This window comes from Rhodamnia argentea, chromosome 9 (genome assembly GCF_020921035.1).
Source record: "Rhodamnia argentea isolate NSW1041297 chromosome 9, ASM2092103v1, whole genome shotgun sequence".
Classification (NCBI taxonomy): domain Eukaryota; kingdom Viridiplantae; phylum Streptophyta; class Magnoliopsida; order Myrtales; family Myrtaceae; genus Rhodamnia; species Rhodamnia argentea.
The window spans coordinates 25,880,323-25,902,540 of NC_063158.1; the positions used below are offsets into that span (position 1 = coordinate 25,880,323).

General features: G+C 41.0%; 4 protein-coding genes across 7 annotated transcripts; 2 read left to right on the forward strand and 2 right to left on the reverse strand.

The window, feature by feature from the left end:
* Positions 1–458: 458 nt before the first annotated feature.
* On the forward strand, positions 459–1,570 carry LOC125316721 (cilia- and flagella-associated protein 251-like). The gene has a single exon (XM_048285854.1). It carries the CDS (start codon positions 469–471, stop codon positions 1,414–1,416), a length of 948 nt encoding a protein of 315 aa, XP_048141811.1. The 5' UTR covers positions 459–468; the 3' UTR covers positions 1,417–1,570.
* A 4,050-nt stretch (positions 1,571–5,620) lies between these two features.
* LOC115742960 (putative protein FAR1-RELATED SEQUENCE 10) lies at positions 5,621–8,675 on the reverse strand. Of its 2 annotated transcripts, XM_030677526.2 has the most exons (5): positions 7,290–8,674; positions 6,763–7,206; positions 6,041–6,663; positions 5,985–5,990; positions 5,621–5,934 (listed from the first exon to the last, which is right to left on the reverse strand). In XM_030677526.2, the coding sequence occupies exons 1-3, from the start codon at positions 8,307–8,309 to the stop codon at positions 6,052–6,054; spliced, it is 2,076 nt and encodes a 691-aa protein (XP_030533386.2). In that variant the 5' UTR covers positions 8,310–8,674; the 3' UTR covers positions 5,621–5,934; positions 5,985–5,990; positions 6,041–6,051. The 2 variants fall into 2 exon arrangements, with proteins under 2 accessions (XP_030533386.2, XP_048140912.1); XM_048284955.1 differs by lacking the exons at positions 5,621–5,934; positions 5,985–5,990 and having other exon boundaries at positions 6,138–6,298; positions 6,399–6,663; positions 7,290–8,675.
* A 261-nt stretch (positions 8,676–8,936) lies between these two features.
* LOC115742900 (two-pore potassium channel 1-like) lies at positions 8,937–11,078 on the forward strand. Of its 2 annotated transcripts, none has more exons than XM_048284957.1 (3): positions 8,937–9,061; positions 9,685–10,602; positions 10,695–11,078. In XM_048284957.1, the coding sequence occupies exons 2-3, from the start codon at positions 9,719–9,721 to the stop codon at positions 10,840–10,842; spliced, it is 1,032 nt and encodes a 343-aa protein (XP_048140914.1). In that variant the 5' UTR covers positions 8,937–9,061; positions 9,685–9,718; the 3' UTR covers positions 10,843–11,078. The 2 variants fall into 2 exon arrangements, with proteins under 2 accessions (XP_048140914.1, XP_048140913.1); XM_048284956.1 differs by lacking the exon at positions 8,937–9,061 and adding an exon at positions 9,087–9,129.
* A 249-nt stretch (positions 11,079–11,327) lies between these two features.
* On the reverse strand, positions 11,328–21,623 carry LOC115733827 (heavy metal-associated isoprenylated plant protein 6-like). Of its 2 annotated transcripts, none has more exons than XM_048284960.1 (4): positions 21,444–21,623; positions 21,124–21,205; positions 20,477–20,818; positions 11,328–11,832 (listed from the first exon to the last, which is right to left on the reverse strand). In XM_048284960.1, exons 1-4 carry the CDS (start codon positions 21,453–21,455, stop codon positions 11,615–11,617), a joined length of 654 nt encoding a protein of 217 aa, XP_048140917.1. In that variant the 5' UTR covers positions 21,456–21,623; the 3' UTR covers positions 11,328–11,614. The 2 variants fall into 2 exon arrangements, with proteins under 2 accessions (XP_048140917.1, XP_048140916.1); XM_048284959.1 differs by having other exon boundaries at positions 11,328–11,835; positions 20,480–20,818; positions 21,444–21,622.
* Positions 21,624–22,218: the final 595 nt, after the last annotated feature.

Here is a 22,218-nt window from a genome sequence, read left to right on the forward strand (position 1 = left end):
TTGGGTCAATGTTAAGAGATTATTTGTATAATTTTTTCTTGACTATTGTTTAAATTAAAGATCCTGTACGTGGGTTGGAACTCCTCTGATAATATTCGAAGAGGTTGGCTACGCCTGCCATGGGCTTCCACACTTTTAGGAAAAAAAAAAAAAGGTCAGAATATGCAATCACCATTGGGTATCTTTGTAATTTTAGAAACCAAATTGATTAAATTAAAATTTCAAGGATCACATTGCACTTTGGGTTAAATTTTAGGACCATATTGGTCAAATTAAAAGTTTATGGACTACATTGCACATTAATGATCAAAATTCAAGGACAATTTGTGTCATTTTGCCTTTCGAAAATAGAAAAGGTACAAAAATGCAATCCCCATAGGGTATACTTGTGATTTTACGTGGGGCTCCCCATTAGCTATAGCACTTTAGGACTCTTCTATAAAGAGGAAAGAGGGGCACCATGATTCCATGTCGACCCAAAACCCACAAAGCAAAGAGAATTCCATCATTCACTTCCACAAACTCAGCTTGCCTTTAGCTTTTGCGCCCAACAACGAAACAACCAAGCAAAAGATGGATCAAAATGACAACTTGATGAAAGTCCAAACCGTTCACAAAACCAACAACATCAAGAACAGCCATTTCCTCAAGAGGACTTTGAAACTTGTCATCTCAATCTCTCTGCTGTCTTTCGTTGTGTGTTATTCCTCAGGATACACTCTCCTCCCCCACTCCTTCAACGTCTGCTTCTCCACGGTGCTGTTTTCGATCTTCACTCGCACCCTCGAGAGGAAGTTCATGTTCCTTGTTTGCAATGGGATCTTAGCTTTCCTTGCCAAGAGCTCCTCCAGTTCTAGCAGCTCTTCACCATCTAGGTCTGACCTTGATGGTGATGATGAGTTGCACAAGAAACGAGACGGGTCGGCTTTCGATGACTTACCTGAGGAGGAGATCAAAGTTTCAGCTTCTGAATCATCTGAAGTTGACGCTGTGACTGCGGAAAATGCTGCTACTACTGGGGATAACGAATACCGGGAAAACAATATGGTTCTTGCAGCTGAAGAAGAAGCAGAAGAAGAGGAGGAGGAGAAACTTCAAGACAAAGTAAAAGATAAAGAGGAGCAAGAAGAGCAAATGTTACAAGAAACCGAATTTGCTAATACAGCAATAGAAGAAGCAGAAGAAGAAAATGAAACTTGGGTCGTGGAAGAAGATGGCAGCCTCAGCAAACAAGAAGAAGAAGAAGAACTAGAAGAATGTGGCTACACGGGGGAAAAAACAGAATCACCGGCCGTTGCTACAGGAAATGAAGAGATGATGAGTATAGAGGAGCTGAACAAAAAGGTTGAGGAATTCATTAGGAAGATGAAAGAGGAGATCAGGATTGAAGCAAAAAGTCAGCTGATTGCAGTGTGACTGTAAGACAATCATGTACATGATGAGCGAACTAGGCAAATTCCATCAAGGGTTTGTCTCACTTAGGGTGGATGACGACCAAGCTCTCATGTTTATGTCTCTTTCAGCACTGCTAGTCCTGTCCTAGATCAAATAGCAGTTACAGTTTCATAAACAAAATGTCTAGCCTTTCCTTCTTTACCTCCCTTGAGTTACATCACTGTGCGTAGCTCTTAATGGTCCATAGGAGTCAGTATCTGGAAGAATAAATTTTGTATGCATCCGCATCTTCTCTTTACGGTTCAGCAGCAAGAGTAGATTCCAAGCAAAAGGAAAGACCATCACGTCGGAATCTATAAAAGGAAAGTTTCTGTTTTTGACATCATCTAAATTCATAAACTTTTAAATATCACAGTCTAATGAGCGCTCCAAAGAAAAGTATCAAGCCCGTAATCTTGGAAGTAGTTCTTTAGTTATTTGTCGTTTTGTATTCTTATTTGAAGGTGAGTATAAACCCCATCCCAATATCGTTTTTTCTTCGTGTGAGACTCGGGTTTCACGATGTGGTTGGGACAAACGTGGGAATAGCGCGATCTTCATTTGAATTATTATTATTATAATAATTTTTTGGGGGGGGGGGGCGGTGTTGTCGTGTTGTTTGGACAAAGTAATTATTACTCTGGCAGAACTTGAAAGTGTCAGGCTCTTTCAACAGTAATGAATCACGAGTGATGTGATCATGTGATGTAGTACCTCAGTCTACTGCAGAAAATCGTACTCCCGGTTCTTTCAGCATCTGGAGCGATGGGAGTGCTAAATCATCCAACAGCAAGAGATGCTGACATTAAGCGACAAGATAATCATGGCTGTTTGATGACAGGAGTAACGAAAAATGCCAGCGATATTACAACTTTCTGCTAGAAGTCGTTTACAAGTTTACGCCGCATAACTCGTCTTGTAGGATATTCAAATAAGTTATCTTGGGTCGAATCGAACCAGCATCCCTTGAAAAAAAATTATAATATATATGATTTTTTTAGTTCTAGAACAGATATCCCTTTTTTTTTGTCGAAAAATAGATATCCCTTTAAGTGTGTTAAGTGTTTAGATTTGGTTATGAGATCATTAATGAAATTGACACTCTGGGAATTGATCGGCAATACCAAGTCATCTCTCAAGTGATGACTTGACTCTTTAGGCCGGCACCTCTCGTTCTAATGATGTGGTGGGAGGACAGGAGGATTTGCATATCTTTAACAGGTTTAGCCAAAACATGAAGATAGCCATTGCTCGGACCATATTAAAAGAGTCATGTTTCTGATTAGTTATATGATTGCTCATCTTATTTTTTTGACGAGGGACTGTATCATGAAAGCCAATACTGCCTATGAGTCCCTATGCCTTTTGCATTATAATAATCCGAAATTTACCATGCCAACTTTGTACGACTCTTCAACTAATCAGTTTTCTTTCCATCATATGCACACGAAAATGTTCTTGGAGGCACACCAGAAGATGCGTGTGGTGGGGGAAAGGAGACTGAGACACAATATCTCAAACCCTCTCTTTATTAACACATCTTATGTTTGTGTAAGAACCAACAAAGTTATGTACCGTTCGTACACAGAAACGAGACAAATTTCACGATCAATTTCACTAGCTAAGGAGAAGCAAACGTGACTCTGATGTCTGAGCTTCGACCTCAATCATAGCATGCTTGTTAGACAGGGACAAGACGGCCTCAATTAGACTAAGCAGAACACACCAAAACCGACTCTTTGGACAATCTTTCCAAGTGTTGGAAATTTTCCTTTTGCTTTTGCCACCTCACCTCAAGTGCTCTCCAGTGGAGGAGCTCCAACTGTTGGTACTTTCCAAATGATTGCGTACCAATTATTGTGTGCATCAATCAATTTCAAGTAGATATGCAAGAGGAGAGAGTAGAATACTATTGCGTTGAGACCCTCTTTGGTTTCATCCTCAATTTCTTGTGGCCTACATGATCTTGCTATAGAATGTCAAGCTGAATATTGGACACACTCTCAAGAACCCAATAATGTACGGGGGGCTGTTGAAACTTGAAAGCAATCATGCAAGCTGAGGGCTGCGTTCCTAAAACCACCAGGTAAGATTGAAATAGTGTCATAACCTAGATACTATATGGGGTTGCGTCCTTAATTACATACATGATCAATATGATGCAAGCATGGTTTTTCTTAATTCCATGTCACAGAAATTATACGAGAGATCATACGGGTTTGATGTTTGATAACCTCTTGAGTCTGTAAAGAAATCGTAAAGTTTTGTACCAGTACTCAATTGAAGCAGCAAGCTCAGTACTTTTTTTTGTACTAAAGCACAAATTCTCATGGAAACACTTTGCTTGAAAAAATTAGGGGAAAAATGTCGAAAAAGTCCTAAACCTATTGCATTAACGTCAATTTGATCCTAAACTTTTTTTGGTGTCAACTTAGTCTTAAATCTTTTGCATTGGTGCCAATTCAGTACTAAACCTTTTTTTTATGCCAATTTAATCCTAAACTTTTTGCATTGCTGTCAATTCAATCCTAAATTGGCCAATTGAATATGCAAAAGGTTTAGGATTGAATTGGCACCAATGCAAAATATTTAAGACCACATTGGCAATAATAAAATATTTATAACTGAATTGACACCAATACAAAAGGTTTAAGACTAAACTGGTACTAAAAAAATGTTTATAACTAAATAAACACAAAAGCAATAGGTTTATTGATTTAGGACTTTCTTAACACTTCCCCCAAAGAAGTATTATTTCATGAGTATCAGCAGAAAATTGAAAGAAGGAAAAAAGGTTCAGGCAATTTCACAGCACAGCAGTACTAAGGTAAGACCCCAAAGTGCCAAGATCTGATACTATGACAATGAAAGGACATTTAAGCTCAAAACTCATGGGGAAGGTGACATTCCTCTGTCCTAGTACTGTGTTGCGAAAACCGACCATTCCTCGAGCTTCGTACGCTTACGTGGTCTCTACAACTCTCCTCATCATTTTCAAACTCTGTACAACTTTCTAATAATCGCAAAGCATCTGTCGATATGGGGGCGTGCTTGGCTTTTAACATGGGGTCCTTCCTGAGAGAGAGTGAAGATTCAGATTGAACTGGAATCATGTCAAAATAACAGGGGCATTTGAACATGCAACAAAAAAACAGAGTGATCTAGAAACATCCAAAAGTGAAGGAGAACTCAGTAAAAAATGCGAAGTGTTTTCGCTATCAGTCCTGGATTGGAGAAGATTCAGCAGCTACAGTCTTTGTCAAACAGTACTTAAGCTATAACTGCACACGAAAGAACCATCTGCGGCTATCTGTATGTGGCATGCGAATTGTTGACAAGTATGTAATTCCACACATTTTCCAGAACGTGAATATTTCTTTTTTCTTCGGCCAAACCATGATAGCATAGGTGACAAGCATGTAATTCCACACATTTGCCAGTTCCAGTTCTCGGCCAAACGGTCTGATGCTCGGGTTTCTTACTTGTGTAAGGTAAAGCTTGCATTGGGGAAATGCTAACATAGAACATAGAATGCACTGCAGTTCAATAACTTTGACAGTCAACGACTTCTACGATAGGAGTAGCCCACCAGTTTAATTAAACAGAACCAGGAGAGTTTTGTAAATGGGAGGCATCAGCAATCGGCCTCTCTGCAGGAGACTCGAACCTGAATCAACAATAATATGTGTAGGAAAAATTCTAGCACAACACTCAGCCGGAGAGATGACAGAGGAAAAAGTCAACTTTTGAGATCACGATTTGACACTCTAACTTTCGGAAGGATCGCTTGTATCGCTTAAAATAATTAGTTAATGAGAAATGCTTTCATAATTGACAGCTTATATAACGATGAAAATATTTTTTTCGTTTATCCAATATTTTAAGCAATATAGGCTATCACTTTTAGGAAAGTATTTTCCAAATCATTCGTTTCCTGCGAAACAAATGGAGCCTTAATCCTAAACAAACAAATTCTTATTTTCCTTACATTTAGGATTATAATATTTAGATTATTATCTTAGAGATTCTCAAGTTAAACATTCACACTTCTATTTAACGAAAATAGGAGAAAGATATTATAGCATCCATTTGAAACAGTCCATACACACGAGATGTCACGAGGATATCTCATGTCTTCCCAGCATGACATACCATTGACTGCCAAGCCAAAGGATATGCAATCACATTTTGCTGCTGTAATTGCTTCGCACTTTCAAGAAGATTCACAAAAGAAACAGAAAAACAGAAAAAAATAATTAAGCTTTGTCATCAAGACATTCATCTTTGTTGGTGAAATGCAGCTGATCTACTTCAGGTATTTTCTATTACAAATTGTGCGAAGAGTACCTCGTGCCCATGTCATCATCTTTGGTTCTTTAACTTCAGCTTCAGGAGTGATTCACTCGGAGCCACCAACGGGCGATTGCAGAGTAATGATGTCTATAGCAAGTCCCTGCATGTACAGTCCACTCCCTCTCGCGCTCGACCACAGAAATAGAGCAAAAGATCTTCACTTCTCTTCACATTTCTGACCATTTTCAATCATCTGTTCAATCCTCATGTGAAAAAAGCAGGAAGCTCAGGCACTTGCAAGTAACACAAGCACCATCAGAAAGATCATCCAGTTGGAGAAAGTGTCAAATCCACTGCGATGCCATCGGTCTCTGGCATGCTCCTAACTTCTTCAAGGATCCTCCTGACTTCTTTCATTAATTCCCTGCGGACATAATTGGTACGCCCCCTTGTAAGCGATGATTCTGTGAACAGTGACTCGCTGAGGGACTGATATTCTCGAAACCATTCATCGTCGGTATCTTGAGAAGCAGCTTCATCATAACATGTTATAGAGCTTTCTCGGCACCATCTAGTAATGAAGTACTTAGCGGGAAGTTGAAAGTAATTCTTTCTAACAAAAACACAAAGGGCGTGTCTGCATAAAATCCCTGAAGATTCAAATTCCTTACATGAGCAGTGAATATGCTCTTCTTCTGGTATCCACATGACAAGACAGTCACCATCCATCTTCTTATAATGGCGTAAAAGGTAGGAGCCATCAGCCAATTCAGACAAGGCATATTGCATGGCCAGCACGAGTTCATTTTGCAAAACATTGAATGCAAAAGGTGTTAGAATGCCTCGAGCATGCTCTTCCATTGGAATGCATGCTTTGGAAGGTATATACTGCATTTCATGGTGTGACTGGTTTTGAAAAGTAACCGATATTCCGACCTGAAAAAAGCCCAAAAACTCAACATTAAGGTGGGGGAAGAAAAGGATATCAAAGGGAATATAAGGTCATGGAGAGGACAAAACCTTCAAGTGCTATACCTGGTCAAAAAAGCTACGCAAGCATGCATTTGGGCCAAAGATCCCTTTCAGGAATGAATCTACAGATCTAAAAAATGCAACAGTTGTCATTCGAGCAAGAAAGTGACCCCTCGTATAGCACAAAGCCCAAGAAGTCCTAATTGAATAAAGTAAAGCAATGTGTTTATCTGAACCCAGTCCAAACCGAGAAACCGTTTCATTCCACTGTAACTCAAAGTCCTCTGTATTCTCTACACAATGCAATGCATCAAACTCAGATCTGAAGTCTGCATATTGAGATCCAAGTGGAACAGAGAACCAACTTGATACCTTGGGCAAAATATTCCATATGCAAGTAACGTGTCTTGTGTTTGGTAGTTCGCCCCTAACTGCATCTCTGAGGCCTGGGTCTAGATCAGTTAAGATTGTTTGAGGACTTCTTCCTCTCATAAACCGGACAAAACTCTGTATCCAGGGAGATAAACATCATCTATGAGGATATGCAGAGCACATGATATGGATCTATCTAGAGAGACAGAGAGATAAACCTGTAAAGCCCAGGCAAATGATCGAGGCGCCTCGTCCTGCAACAGAACACATCCGAAAGCGATCATTCTGCCATTACTGTCAATGCCAAACCATGCCCCAAACAACATACCATAAGTGATTGATCGGTATGACGTGTCAAAATGCACCACATCACCAAACATGGTATACGCACTAACTGAATCACTGTATGACCAAGCGATGTGCTCAAGTTTTTCATTTTCATCCACGCTATAATCATAACTAAAGCTTTCATCTGCCTCCTTTGAGGCCTTGCAGGCCTCCAGAAGTTCCATTATATCGTTTTCCCTCTTTTCATTGAGCAAAGCATCATTTTCTTGAACAACTTTCTTCCTGTTCTGAATAAAGTTCCTAACATCCCTCTCCAAGAATGGTAATTGTCCACCTTGAATCCCCTTTTCTAATTGCAAGACCTTCACTATGCGATGAATCGGAAACCCGGCTTTAGATAGCAAGAGTATCCGCTCTTGATCAGCTTCATGAATCTTTCTGTAAGCAGGCAAGAGACGAACCTCGTCGTCTTCCAGCAGCTCATGATTGTGAACATTACTGAATTGCACGACAAACCACTGCGAAACGCCTTCCACAACCTCCTTCGACATGTACATCTTCGCATCGCAGCCGCACCGAACGGATTTCCGATCCCTGTGGTGCTCCCCACTAGGTTTTTTCCTCACAGGCGCAAACCCGGACCGATAACAAACAAAGTCGCGCTTGTAAATACCCAACTGAGGGCTCAATCTTGAGCGCTCTTTCCTAACAGAGAAACCATTCTTCCTCGCGAAGTTGCTGTAATACTCAAACGCGTCGTCATCACTCTTGAACACCATGCCCACATACGGGACTACCATAGCCTCGGCCGACGCCGCTTCCACTTTCGCCAACTGGGAGGCAACTACGGCCACTTCATTATCGCCTTCACATGTAACAAAGCATTTCCAATCCCCACACGGGCATTGCTGCCGCTGTATCCATAAGTTCTTCGATGACAATGATGTCATTACACAAAACTACCCAATACTAGCACTACACAGCTCCCAATACAGAAATGTCAATACCCAAGTGATCCAAGAAGCAGCAAACATTAATCCTGGATGTCGAAGATGAAAGCTACAAGCAGTAGTATGATTGTATAACCTTGTCAAGATTAGTTCTTTTTTCCCCCTTTCCCTTGGAACAACAAACTAACCTGTAGCACAACCAGTAATGAAAAAGAAAGGAGGACTTCGAACTAAGCTGAAAATGCCCGCCTTTTTCTGAGGCTAGAGAATCAGAGGTAGAAGTAAAACCCTAGCTGCTCCGTCCGCTGCTTGCTTCTTCAACAGTCTCATTTTCTCTTTTCTCTTCTTTGCTCCCCAGATTCCAACTTGACCGGAAATTTTTCTTTCGTTTTCCGGGAAAGGAAAGAAAACGCGAACCCGTGAAACTCAGTTGGGCCCTTTTCGGCCAACAAAGGCCGAACGAGACAATGCTTGGGACTTGCACTTGGGCCCAAATTGCTATTTTCAGATTCGCATTTCAAAGGCGTATTCTTTTTATCATTATGAACGTTGAATATTTCAATTCATCCAAGACGTGCCTAAAAGGATGCTCATCTTCACAGAATTTCGCGCCTGCATTGATGCGGGAACACAGTTTAATAATGGTTGCGTGGAAACAACGGGCCTTGAGCATCCTCTTTCGGAAAGTTTGGATCTTGCAGTCCTTTTCCATTTCTGATGCCACTTTCTCTTTGATGAACTCGCTTTCTCAGGTAAATTAGAGAAAGCTCACTGTTTCATTTTCAGCTCGAAGAGGGAGACATGCACATATGGCTTTGCAGTAAATCTCCCATGTTTCTTGTTTGTGTTTCTTCTTTGAGTCTCCACATGATCATCTGACCTTTCTGAGATGTGTTGCAGATTGAATAGTGTTTAAGAGATCGCGAATCTCTTTTTATATTTGATCGAATAATTTGTGTCTCTTCAAAGTAGAGATCCATACATGTCTTCCTAAGCTTGCCGGTCGAACTAGAGGATGAATTTTTGTTTAGTCCAAGCCTTCTTGGCATTGTTTAATCCATTCATTTACATTCTTGGCTGTGTTTCATCTGCAATGTTGTCTATGCTAGTATGTAGTGGTCAACGTTGATTGAAATTGTCCTTGGCCTTGATATAGAAAGCAAAGTCTAAAGGGAAACAAAGTCTCTCTCTTATCACAATCTATAAGCCTGAGATCTGTTTCATGAAATCAAAGAGAATCACCAGTTTACATCATGGTACGGGGAACTGAGTTCATGGCGAAGTTTGAAAACACAAACCACCGGACAGTAAACAAGACGGCGGGAAATTCATAGAATGTCCCTTGACCGATTGCTGAATGCTCCAAAAATTGCAGGCTGCTTAAAGAGGACGAATCGGTAGCATTTGATATGGCCTATGATGATACCAGAGAATCCTTGATTGGGAATTCAGTCGAAGCTTCGAATCAACCCAAGGACAAGAGCAATGCAGTCCAAAGAAGAAGACACCGCCGCAATTCTGCTTCAGTGGATAATATCCCCGAGCAGAATGGCACCGAACCTCATCTTCTCGAGTCTACTAAAGAACCCACATTTAGAAAAATCCTCATAGTTCTGGCTGCATACCTTGGTGTAGGAAGCTTTGGTTTCTTTCTCCTGAGGAACCAACTCTCAGGCAAGAAGACGAATGGTCTACTGGATGCACTTTACTTTTGCGTTGTCACCATGACTACTTTGGGATATGGAGATCTCGTCCCAAGTAGCACGTTGGCGAAACTTCTTGCCTCGGCATATGTTTTCGCAGGAATGGCTCTTGGTGGGCTGATCCTAAGCAAAGCGGCCGATTACATTCTCGAAAAGCAGGAAGTTCTTTTAGCAAGAGCTATGCACATGAATGAAAAGGTTGGTCCGGCCGAAATCCAGAAGGAGGTCGAAGCTCACAAAATCAGATATAAATTTCTCACTTCCCTGGCTCTTCTCTTGGTTCTTACTGTACTTGGAACCGTGTTTTTGTCGGTCGTCGAGAAATTTAAATTTGTCGATGCTTTCTATTGTGTTTGCGCTACTATGACTACTCTGGGCTATGGAGATGAAAGTTTCTCGACCACCGGTGGCAGAATCTTTGCTGTGTTTTGGATACTGGCTAGTACCGTTTGTGTGGCACAGTTTTTTTTCTACTTCACTGAAATGTACACAGAAAACAGGCAAAGATCATTCATAAAATGGGTTCTCACACGAAATGTTACGTGCTCGGATTTGGAGGCAGCAGATCTTGATCAAGACAAAGTTTTAAGGTGAATTTTAATCGTCTACTACAAATTCAATTAGGCAAATAACTAATTTGAGCAAATGTCTTGAGTTTCTTGCTGTTGCTTTCTTTTTGCAGCGCAGCGGAGTTTGTCGTATACAAGCTTCAGGAAATGGGAAAGATCAGCAAGGAAGATGTTACGGCGATCTTAGAAAGGTTCCAGAATCTTGACGTCGATCACTCTGGAACTTTGACATCATCTGATTTAATTCAGTCTCGAAATTAGGGGGTTTTGCTGCTTGTTTCTGAGGATTATACTTACATACTTTCGTCTTGTATCACTCATACGCCCCTTCATTACTTGCTGACAATGCTGAAGTTTATTCTCTTAGTGTTAGCTTCAACCATAAGTGAATGTCTCCCGCATCTATAGAATCGCATCTATAGGCAAAAAGTAAATCCAAAATGTGGAACTCATGTATCCCTGCCTGAATTGCTGCATCAGGCAGCAGATGCTAGATCGTCGTGCCGCAGTTTGCCAAGCACTCTGACTCCAGCACTATTAGTCAGGTGGTCTTCGACGTCAGCTTCACAAAATCGATGAATTTCATCGGCGATCCGTTGCAGTCCCACTTCTACACAACAGAATTCGCTACCACAGTTCGTGTAACAAAGTCTGCTGTTTGCTAACAGAAATGTTTTGGCCATGATGATTTTAAGTTCCTAAATCTATCTGACCAGCACAGACCATAGCCATCAAGCAAAACGGACTTGATTTGAACTGGCGGTCCTCACTGATTAAGACTTCAACATCTAGTAACTGGGTTATTTAATCTGTTCACAATACCAAACCACCTGCTCAATTCTTTTTTAGCGAACAGAACCATAAAATCGTTGACCTTCCCACCAAACCTTATTGTTTTTTGGGTCTCTCATACGGACAAACACAAGTGTCCCCCAAAATTTGACAGATCCTCCAACTATAAGCATAGCTGATAAAAAGTAATACCTTAAGCAAGTCAACATGTACATGCAACGTCAAGCCATCCATGATCCGATCACATGACCGTGCACGACTCGGGGTTCTCTTCACTGAAGTAGTCGCAGCGGTTCGTTTTATAGCCCCTATTCACACCATAACTGCCCTCGCTGTGATAAGCCGGCACCCCATGATTGTACGGCACAGCGCCGTAACCTTGGTAATAAGGCTGAGGCGGCTGGTAGTACATTCCACTCGGATAAATCGTGGGGACTCCTGAAACGGGCTCGGCAATGAGCTGGTGACCATCTTTCGGTGTTTCACCAGCTGGTGGGACCTGCTTCGTTTCGTCGTCTCTTGGTGTATCCCCGCCCTTCTTGGATTGCTCCCCGGGCTTCTTCTTGTGACCTCCTACTGGTTTCTCACCAGCTGGTGCGCCCTTCTTTTTGTCGTCTGCTGGTTTACCCCCGTCCTTCTCAGTCGGCTTCTTTGCGGGCTCCTTCGGCTTCTCGGGGACTATCTCGATGCTCTCCACTGTTTTTCCGCCTTTGCGGCGTATTTTCTCAAGGATTCTCTCAGGGCAACAGCTTACCACAGTGATTAGCACCTTGTTCTGCTTCTCATCGTACCTTTGGTCTCGGATTTCTCTCGTTCCCAAAACGATAACACCAATAAATTAACTTAGTTTCTGCTCTACAGCTGAATTTTGGTACTAAAATTCACAAACACAATACTACAAACAGAATCTAATTCACCCAGGTCCTCATCCTAAATTCGTAATTAGAATAGGAACAATTTGTCAAAGACTTCCAATTTCGGAAGAAACAGAATTACCGGCTACGAAACACGACAACCCGGGATTAGAAATCCAGACACACAATCGTTAGTTCATTACGACTTCACAAAACATCTAGCAAGAACGACCATTAACACAGGCAAAGTGAGACTCACCAGGGAATTTGCAGATCACTTTCTTGATCTTCTTGTAGCAGCGATAGCACTGCAGGTCAACCTTCATTACCATTATTACCTTCTACAGTCCACAGTCACACACACATACGCACAAACACAGAGAAGGTAAGTTAGCAAACACAAGCAAAGATCTTTTTGTACTCTGCAAACAAAACGAAGATGAAAGAAGAGAGAAGCATGGCTCTTTCTGACATCAGAAGAATGAGAAAAGTTCTATTTTTTAAGCAGGAATAGTCTTTCTATCAGTTACAGATAAAGGGTCTTGATCAATTGAAAGAATGAGGGAGATAACATGCACCTTTTCAGCCATTGCTCTCGTCTCCGGTGAGCTTTCGCGAGATCTGATCTCTCAAGCTTTAGGAGGAATATGACTGATAGTGAAATGATTCCCTTCCTCTCTCTCTCTCTCTCTCTCTCTCTCTGAAGAACGAAAGCTCAAGGGAGAAAGGCAGAGAGATTACAGTAAACTGAAGAGCGAGGATCAAAAGAGGGCCCCGTCCATATAAAACGAGGACAAGAAGTTCTCGCAACGTGTGAACAGGTCAGCTTTCCGGACGGCTCTGAATGGGAGGGCGACGCGTGTCGGATCGCGGGAGAATACCACGCTGTCGTTTTGATGACTGTCAAGACATTGTTGCTGGTATTCAGTGCGTTCACCGAATGTACTCAGGGCCATTGAAATTTGGATCCTTCCTCCATCAAGCTCGACGGTTGAGATCGTCAGATGCATGCCGGCTGCTCCCATCGGTCCGTGTAGTAATAATTGTTTTCGCTGGGTTGGTTGTGGGGTCCGATGTTTGCTGACTCTTTTCGGATCTTTTCTTGATCTGCATGTTCTGGTGCTCGATGGAAACTTCCCACCTCCCAATTCTCTCTGGTGGAGCTCACTAAACCAGAAAAAACAGACAAATAAAAAGTAAAAGCGATGTCGATTCTACGCACGTCGTTTGGTTCAGTTGCAATAATTGACTGGGGGGAGAGTCATGCCAGTCACCTTCAATACACAGCAACTCATGGAAAATGAACATTGCTACAAGTAAGCGTCATATTTTCGGTGTCGAATTAGTACTTACCGTTGGACCCAAAAAAAAAAAGAATTAGTACTTACCGACATCGATATCCTTCGAGTGCAAATCGAACTAAAAATAAATGTGGGTGGTCTTTGTATTTGTGACCCGCCAATAATGCTATTGACACTTTAGGCTGGTTAGGTGATTCGTTAAATGGCTAACTTGGTGCATACCACATTTATTTTGCGAAATCTGTCGGGCTCAAGATTGGTCTTTTTGCAGCTTCATGCACTACAAAAAACACGACATTTTAGCGACGAATTTTGCCACAAAAATTCGGCAAAATCGGTCGCTAATTGAATTTTGCTACAAAAAATTGTCGTTAATCGGTGTCAAAATTTAGAGACGAAATTTGAATTTTTGTCGCTAAATTTACCGACGAAAAGGGATTTTGTAGCTAAGTTTGTCGCTAAATTTAGCGACGAAGTGTGTTTTTGTCCCTAAAACTTAGCGATGAAAAGTCAAATTTTCATCGCTAAATTTTGAAAAAAAAAAACGGGGGGTAAAAAATTTTTTAGAAAAATTAAAAAAAAAAAAAATAAAAAAATTTTGGAACTTTTCATGGCTAAATTACGTCGCAAAAAAGTTATTTTTTCGTATTGGCGACTAATTAGGGACGTTTTAGCGCTGTTTTTTTTTGCATTAGCTCTCTTTCTCTCTCTCTCCCCGCTAATGCTTAGGGTTTAATCCGAGGTGCATGTGTTATCTGGTATAGGTTGTCAAGTGATGGTCGACGATCCGCCTCGCCCTCACTGACTTCACCCCGCACTCGTTCGCCACCTTCGCCGGCATCGCCGCGGTGACGGAGCACTTCACCCGGAGGGCCTTCAAGGTTCTGGCCCTCGGGATCCCGGAGGCCAAAAGCTGTGAACTTTGGAGCGGCCTCAAGGAAATGAAGGGTCTCTCCAAGAGGGTATTCGTGGCAATGGCGTGGGAAGCTAGGGCCGAGGCCATTGTTGGGTTCTAGAGAGAGGGAATAAAGCTGGTGATGGGTCAGAGAGAGAGAGAGAGAGAGAGAGGGAGAGGTGTGTGTGTGTGTGTGTGTGTGTGTGTGTGTGTGTTTATAGAGGACGGAAAGAGTGGGAAAGTCCACTGAAGGGGGCGATCAAAGCAAAGTTTCGTGCAAGAAAGTTGGCTTCTTCTGGGGTGGTTGGGAGAGACGTTGAGAGAGACTCCAAAGTTCGGAGAGAGGGCATTTCTTTGCCAATGGGGAGAGGAGGAGTGAGTGGCGAGTGGAATGATAGAAGGGGGCGGGGAGCTTTATAGACAGAGCGGGAAGGAAAATTTTAATAGGAGGCATGTTTTAGAGGAGCGGAAGGGTAAATTAGCGACAAAATTGGTGTTCTTGTAAGGAGTGCCATGTTTTAAATTAGTGACGAAAATTGGTGTTGTCGCTAATTTAGGACGAATCACTTTTTTGCAAAATTTATTTTTTTTTCGTCGTAAATTAGGACAAATTCCATTTTGTAGCAAAATTTGAGATGAACATCATGTTCGTCGCTAATTTAGTGACGAAAATCTGTTTTCGTTGCTAAACCAACATCTGTAATTTAGCGATGAATCACTTTTTCGTGGCAAATTTTGCGACAAATATTTTTTGTGTCGCTAATTTAGTGACGAAAATCACATTCGTCGCTAATTTAGCAGTGAGTAAGTGATTCATCGCTATACCAACATTTGTAATTTTCATCACTTTTTGTCGTAATTTAGAGCAAATATCTTTTGTTAATTTAGTGACATAGTTTTCATACTATTTAATTACCATTTTTTTTGTATTAGTGACAATTTTTGTATCTTTTTTCAATACCATGTTTTTTGAGTTTTATTTCTTATTTTTTAATTTTTTTTTAGTGACGTGTCAAATGAGATGCACCCCCATGAACTCAAAGGTCAGTCATGTTTTAAGTCTTGCCATTGTCATGCAATGCTAACGGGGCTTCTAAGTTCTTTGCGTCACGATTTTTGTTTCGCGGCGGCTTCCGAGCGAGGACGACGCTAAGAATAGGTTTCTGGGTACCAAATTCGTAATCCCCGAGAGAAAATTCAAGTAGGTGAGCATGTTCCTCAACCCCCGAAGAAGGCACGGGTACAAATTCCCACACATTTCGCGAATTCTCCCAAGGATGGACATGTGATTCACTAAATACTCCATGTGTGTGTCATGAGGTGAGGCATATAGGAGATCGGGTCCAATTGTTGACCAGAATGCAAATCAAACGGTGTTGAACTGATCTCACCGGAAATCGCCGGTCTCTACAGTCAATTGTCGATCGGGCCCCAATACGATTTGGCGGGGCTCCGATCCATTTAACCGGTCACCAGTGGGAAAGGTTTGACTCTTCTTGTTTTCGCAAGAAATGCAAGCACAGATACAACGTGCAAAAGATTTTCTTAATGTGGGTGCTGACAAGGGACAACGTGTGCATGAATGGGATGATCTGCTTTTGTATCATGGCTTCTTAGCTGGCTTCCGTGCCTTTAAAGAGTTCTCTCCTTTTTGACCAAACAATTAATATGGAACCTTAAGCCATCATTAGCCCACTCGTTGAACAAATTGGAATTGACCTCTCATCAATCATGCTTGAGAAAATTGGAAAAAGATTGGAGATTTTTATTCTAAGGTTCGCGCTCGGGTTTCGGCTTTTGGAAGAAAAATCTGGGATCATAACTATCGACTTTCAATAATTTGATTGAAATCACGCTTTGAAGAGACCTTAGTCGCATACAAAAAATAGTTTCTTGTGAATTAAGGTGGTCGAAATTGAACTCATCTAGCTCTACTTTCGAAACTCCGAGATTATAATTATCGTAAATTGATTGAAATTGTGATTTGGAGAGGCCTAAGTCACAAGTGAAAAAAGGGTTTACTGTAAATTAAGGTGGTTGATTCTTGTAAGGCCAATTTGGTAAGAGTTTACAGCAATTAGTAAAAGGCCGATGGTTGATGGTCATAGACTAGACATAAAGCCTGCAATCTACGCCCATCCAAGCTTTGGAAATTCATGGAAAGTGTTGATTGAAAGTCGGTGGAAGGTAAAGAAAAAGGCAGAAACAGATCGCCTGCCCGCATTGAATAAATTTCATAGTACTTTTAACGCTGGTGTCTAGTATAACAATCTACATAAGTACTTTTCTTCCCATTTTTTATTGCACTTTTCAATAAAAGTAAGATCGTACCAATAAGTTCGCGGAATATGAAGGACAAAGATGATAGTAAATACACGTAAAAAGGAAAAAATTTCAAGAAAAACTTAAATATATTGTAATTGTGCCAATTCAATTTTAAACTTTTTTATTTTGTCAATTGTGTCATAAACCTTTTGTATTTGTGCCAATTCGGTCAATTCGACTAATTTTAGCCGAAAATCTTTGATATGGATGCGGTCCTACATGGCATGACCGAATTTGTCGTGAACAATTTTTAATAGTATTCTATTATTTTTAGGTATTTTTAATTAATTTTTAATTTTTATTTTCTTTTTTCCTTTTTTTTTTCTTTTCTCTCTCTTTTTTCCCCTTCTTCCTCCAATTGATCGCTAGACCTTGGCAACTGATCATAGGTGAGGACATACGAGGTTGACCTCACTAGCCTTTGGCAAAGCTTGCCCCCGCCGACCAATGGCTAGCCGGGCCGATCTCGCCTCCTTGGCGAGGCTCAACCTCACTATCGTTGGACAAGGTTAGCGTTCATATGGATGGGCGAGGCCGACCTTGATGGTCATTAGCGAGGTCAAGATGAGCCTCACGTTGCTAGGCCAGGTCGACCTCGCCTCCCTAGTGAGGCTCTACCTCATTGTTGCTAGGCGAGATTCATTAACATGTATGGGCAAGGCCGACCTCGCTATTGTTGGAAACAACGAGGTCAAGGCTCGCCCAACAATGGTGAGGGTGAGGCTCGCCGGTGGCTGGCGAGGCCGAGCTTCACTAGAGGCCACTGGGGTCAACCTCGTTGGCTCTCGCCTTTAGCTAGTCACCAAGGTTTAGCGATCAGCTGGGGCAAGAAGGAAGGCAAGGGAAAAAAAAAGAAAAGAAAAGAGATAAAAAAAAAAAAAAAAAAACAATCAATTAAAATGAAAAAAAAGTTTGAAAAGTATGAAAACATTGTTAATAATTGTTTATGTCAACGACGGTCGTACTACGCAAGACGAGCGGCGTCTATGTCAGCAATTTTCTAAATGGATTGAATTGACACAATGCAAAAAGTTTAGGATTATTGGCCCCAAGTTCAATCTTTGTTTAATGCTTTTTTGATAATTGTCCCCATGTAAAGATATGCCTTTTTTTAAAGCATATTTCTGAATAGAAAGTTAGGCCGTGAAAGTAGAAATGAGGCAAATCCATAGTTGATTTTGCATATAACACTGTGGGTGATGTTTGAATTGTGGACGAGTGAAATGTTTGCAGTAGAAATGGTCATGCATAAAAAAATAGTCAGGACAAGAGTTCCCGAGCTTCTATTGTTTACATTTCCATTTTTTAAAAATTTTCACTCCGTCTCTCCCTTGGCTTATTGTGGGATCATGACTAATAATGCATACCGTTAATCTCTCCATATGCTGTAAGACAACTTTTGCTTTGTGTTAGTGGGTGGAACCTACAGGGAATTGCCCTGGCTTAGGTTAATTACAATGCCAAAGCGTCAGCAAACAAAAGTATAAACAAAAGGGAGAAGCAATACGTACATTTAAAACTCCTAAAATTTATTGCAAAAGTGTAATCGGATGCTAAACTTTCAAATCAAACAACCACTTCTTAAAAACTTATCAAGACGGTGCCGTTGATTTCAATTAAAATGCTAACGTGATAATTTTCATGTATTTTAAGCACAGATATGGCCCCGCAAAAAAAAAAAAAAAAAAAGCTTGAAGAAGAAGAAAAAGATAAAAAAGAAAAGGAAAAAAACTCGAAATTATTAAAAGAGAAAACTGAAGCTGAAACACAAACGAAAATCCAAAGATTGAGGCAGGGTACTGCACAAAAAAGCCTAGCATAGTACACGTGTGCAACATTTACCATATTTCTAATATAAGTTACTAACCTTATGGATCAAACAACTACTTGTCAAATACTGCTTTTTCAGTGCAGGATGAAAGTTACTATACAGTGTACAGTTCTTATAATAAGAAATCAGTTGAATTCTACGTTCACGCGGCTTGCAAGCTGTGTTAATAATTAAAGGATCTTAGGAGAATCAAAGAAAATAATACTACAATTTTTTTTTGTTTTCTTTATGAGAACTCGAGATGGAGTCCGGGCTTTACCATTGTGATTTGGTCTTTAATAATTGAGTCGATTTGAGTTTAATCTCGAGCATGCATACTATATTGAGTTGAGCTCAAGGAGAGCGATTTGAAACTGGATTTTATCACATTCACAATTCAATTTCAAACAATCAATTTGAATTCGAACTTTGCATCAATAAACCGCTTCAGATCAATTAATAGCTTGATTGAGTCTTTATAGTTTTTCTGGCGAAATACCTTATCTTGGACTCTTTAATGCATTGACCCCACTAAAATTATATGCTAATTCAATCTTACATGCTATCAAGTATGACAAAAGCTGTCTACAAAGCTTCTCACAAGCCTCCGAAACATGTACCATATCCAGTCAAAGCATGATTCCTGAAAAATAAAATCACAATCAATCTTGAGAGAAAGTTTCAAAAAAGAAATAACATGATTAGAAATTATGCAGTCAAATCAACCAGTAATACATATCAAGTAAATAGATAGAAGTTGTTCTAACTTCCTCAAAAGATACTAATCAAAGTCAAATACAAAGGTTTTACCCGCATTTATTGCTTTCCCTTCTTGCTGCTCTTAAAATTGCTTCTCTGACCAAAGAAAGCTGTCCCGTGTTGAATTACAGGAGAACTTTTATTTGCCAGACGACTCTCAAAGCTTTGCAATTGCGAAATCAAGTCAGAGAAAGTTGGCATTGGAGGCTTCAACATGGAGGTTGTGAATGAATCATATTGATCATCTAAGCCATTCAAAACAAAGAGACCCTTCTTTTTATCCTTAAGGGACATCCGATAGCTTCCTCAGATACCTTGGCAAAAATATTTTGTAAAGCTAACCACACCTCAACAGATGTCGTCAAGTCTACTACTTGAGCAAGAACTTCTTTGAAGAGCTTCGCAATAATCCATCCCCGTAGAAGGCGATCTGACCTTCTCCATTGTAAAAACTCTAGATTTGTCACTTTCTCTGAGACTCTAGTTGCTCCTCCGTTAGTAGAGGAGTTGATTGTTGGACTCGGCATCTGGTATTCGCCATCAATGAATCCCACCAGATCCTGACTTTCAATCAATGCAAGCATTTGTGCTCTCCAACAAGAATAGTTTGTTTGTGTCAGTTTCAGTGACACAAAATTGCTAATGTTCAAAGACGAGGGGTAGGGACACTTGGCAAAAGCCATGGTTAAGGATCAATTTCTTTTGAAAATATGCTCTGATACCATAAAGAACAAAAGTGTTTGATTCTTGATATCAACGCACAATTGTTGAAATAACTTTCACTGTATAAAGATATTACACGGTCTTACATAAGGAAATAATACAACAATGAAAAATAATAATAAAGGGATAATCATATTACAAAAAGTTGTCAATCACTTGATTCTAGCAAATTCAAGAGTCAGCCCCTTGATTGATATATCCAGTTTAATCACTGCCTTTACGGCAATGTGCCCGTGAACTTGCGCTTCCTTCTTTGCGCCTTCTTTAGGCTTGTCCCCTCGCTCTTTCGGTTTTTCTGCAGCCGGTGCGTCCTTCTTTCCGCCCTCTTTTGGTTGATCCCCTTCCTTCTTCTTCTCTGCCTTCTTCGGCTTCTCGCCTTCTTTCTTCTTCTCGGGCTCCTTCTTCTTCTCAGGGCTCCTTCTTCTTACGGCAATGTGCTTGTGAACTTGCGCTTCCTTCTTTTCGCCTTCTTTATGCTTGTCTCCTCCTCCCTCTTTCTTTTTCCCACCTTCTTTCGGTTTTTCTGCAGCCGGTGCGTCCTTCGTCTTTTCGACCTCTTTGGGTTTATCCCCTTCCTTCTTCTTCTTCTCTGCCTTCTTCAGCTTCTCGCCTTCTTTCTTCTTCTCGGGCTCCTCCTTCTTCTCAGGGACTATCTCGATGCTCTCCACTGTTTCTCCGCCTTTGCGGCGTATTTTCTCAAGGATTCTCTCAGGGCAACAGCTTACCACATTGATTAGCACCTTGTTCTGCTTCTCATCGTACCTTTGGTCTCGGATTTCTCTTGTTCCCAAAATGATAACACCGATAAATGAACTTAGTTTCCGCTCTACAGCTGAATTTTGGTACTAAAATTCACAAACACAATACTACAAACAGAATCTAATTCACCCAGGTCCTCATCCTAAATTCGTAATTAGAATAGGAACAATGTGTCAAAGACTTCCAATTTCGGAAGAAACAGAATTACCGGCTACGAAATACGACAACCGGGATTAGAAATCCAGACACACAATCGTTAGTTCATTACGACTTCACAAAACATCTAGCAAGAACGACCATTAACACAGGCAAAGTGAGACTCACCAGGGAATTTGCAGATCACTTCCTTGATCTTCTTGTAGCAGCGATAGCACTGCAGGTCAACCTTCATGATCATTGTTACCTTCTACAGTCCACAGTCACACACACATACGCACAAACACAGAGAAGGTAAGTTAGCAAACACAAGCAAAGATCTTTTTGTACTCTGCAAACAAAACGAAGATAAAAGAAGAGAGAAGCATGGCTCTTTCTGACATCAGAAGAATGAGAAAAATTCTATCTTTTTACACAGGAATAGTCTTTCTATCGGTTACAGATAAAGGGTCTTGATCAATTGAAAGAACGAGGGAGATAACATGCACCTTTTCAGCCATTGCTCTCGTCTCCAGTGAGCTTTCGCGAGATCCGATCTCTCAAGCTTTAGGAGGAATATGACTGATAGTGAAATGATTCCCTCCTCCCTCTCTCTCTCTCTCTCTCTCTCTGAAGAATGAAAGCTCAAGGGAGAAAGGCAGAGAGATTACAGTAAACTGAAGGGGGAAGATCAAAAGAGGGTCGCGTCCATATAAAACGAGGACAAGAAGTTCTCGCAACGTGTGAACAGCTAAGCTTTCCGGACGGCTCCGAATGGGAGGGCGACGCGTGTCGGATCGCGGGAGAATACCACGCTGTCGTTTGATGGCTGTCAAGATATTGTTGCTGTATGAGAAAATTCAGTGCGTTCACCGAATGTACTCAGGGCCATTGAAATTTGGATCCTTCCTCCATGAAGCTCGACGGTTGAGATCGTCAGATGAATGCCGGATGCTCCCATCGGTCCGTGTAGTAATAATTGTTTTTGCTGGGTTGGTTGTGGGGTCCGATGTTTGCCGACTCTTTTCGGATCTTTTCTTGATCTGCATGTTCTGGTGCTCGATGGAAACTATCCACCTTCCAATTCTCTCTGGTGGAGCTCACTAAACCAGAAAAACAGACAAATAAAAAGTAAAAGCGATGTCGATTACGGCACGTCGTTTCGTTCAGTTGCAATAATTGACTGGGGGGAGAGTCATGCCAGTCACCTTCAATACACAGCAACTCATGGAAAATGAACATTGCTACAAGTAAGCGTCATATTTTCGGTGTCGAATTAGTACT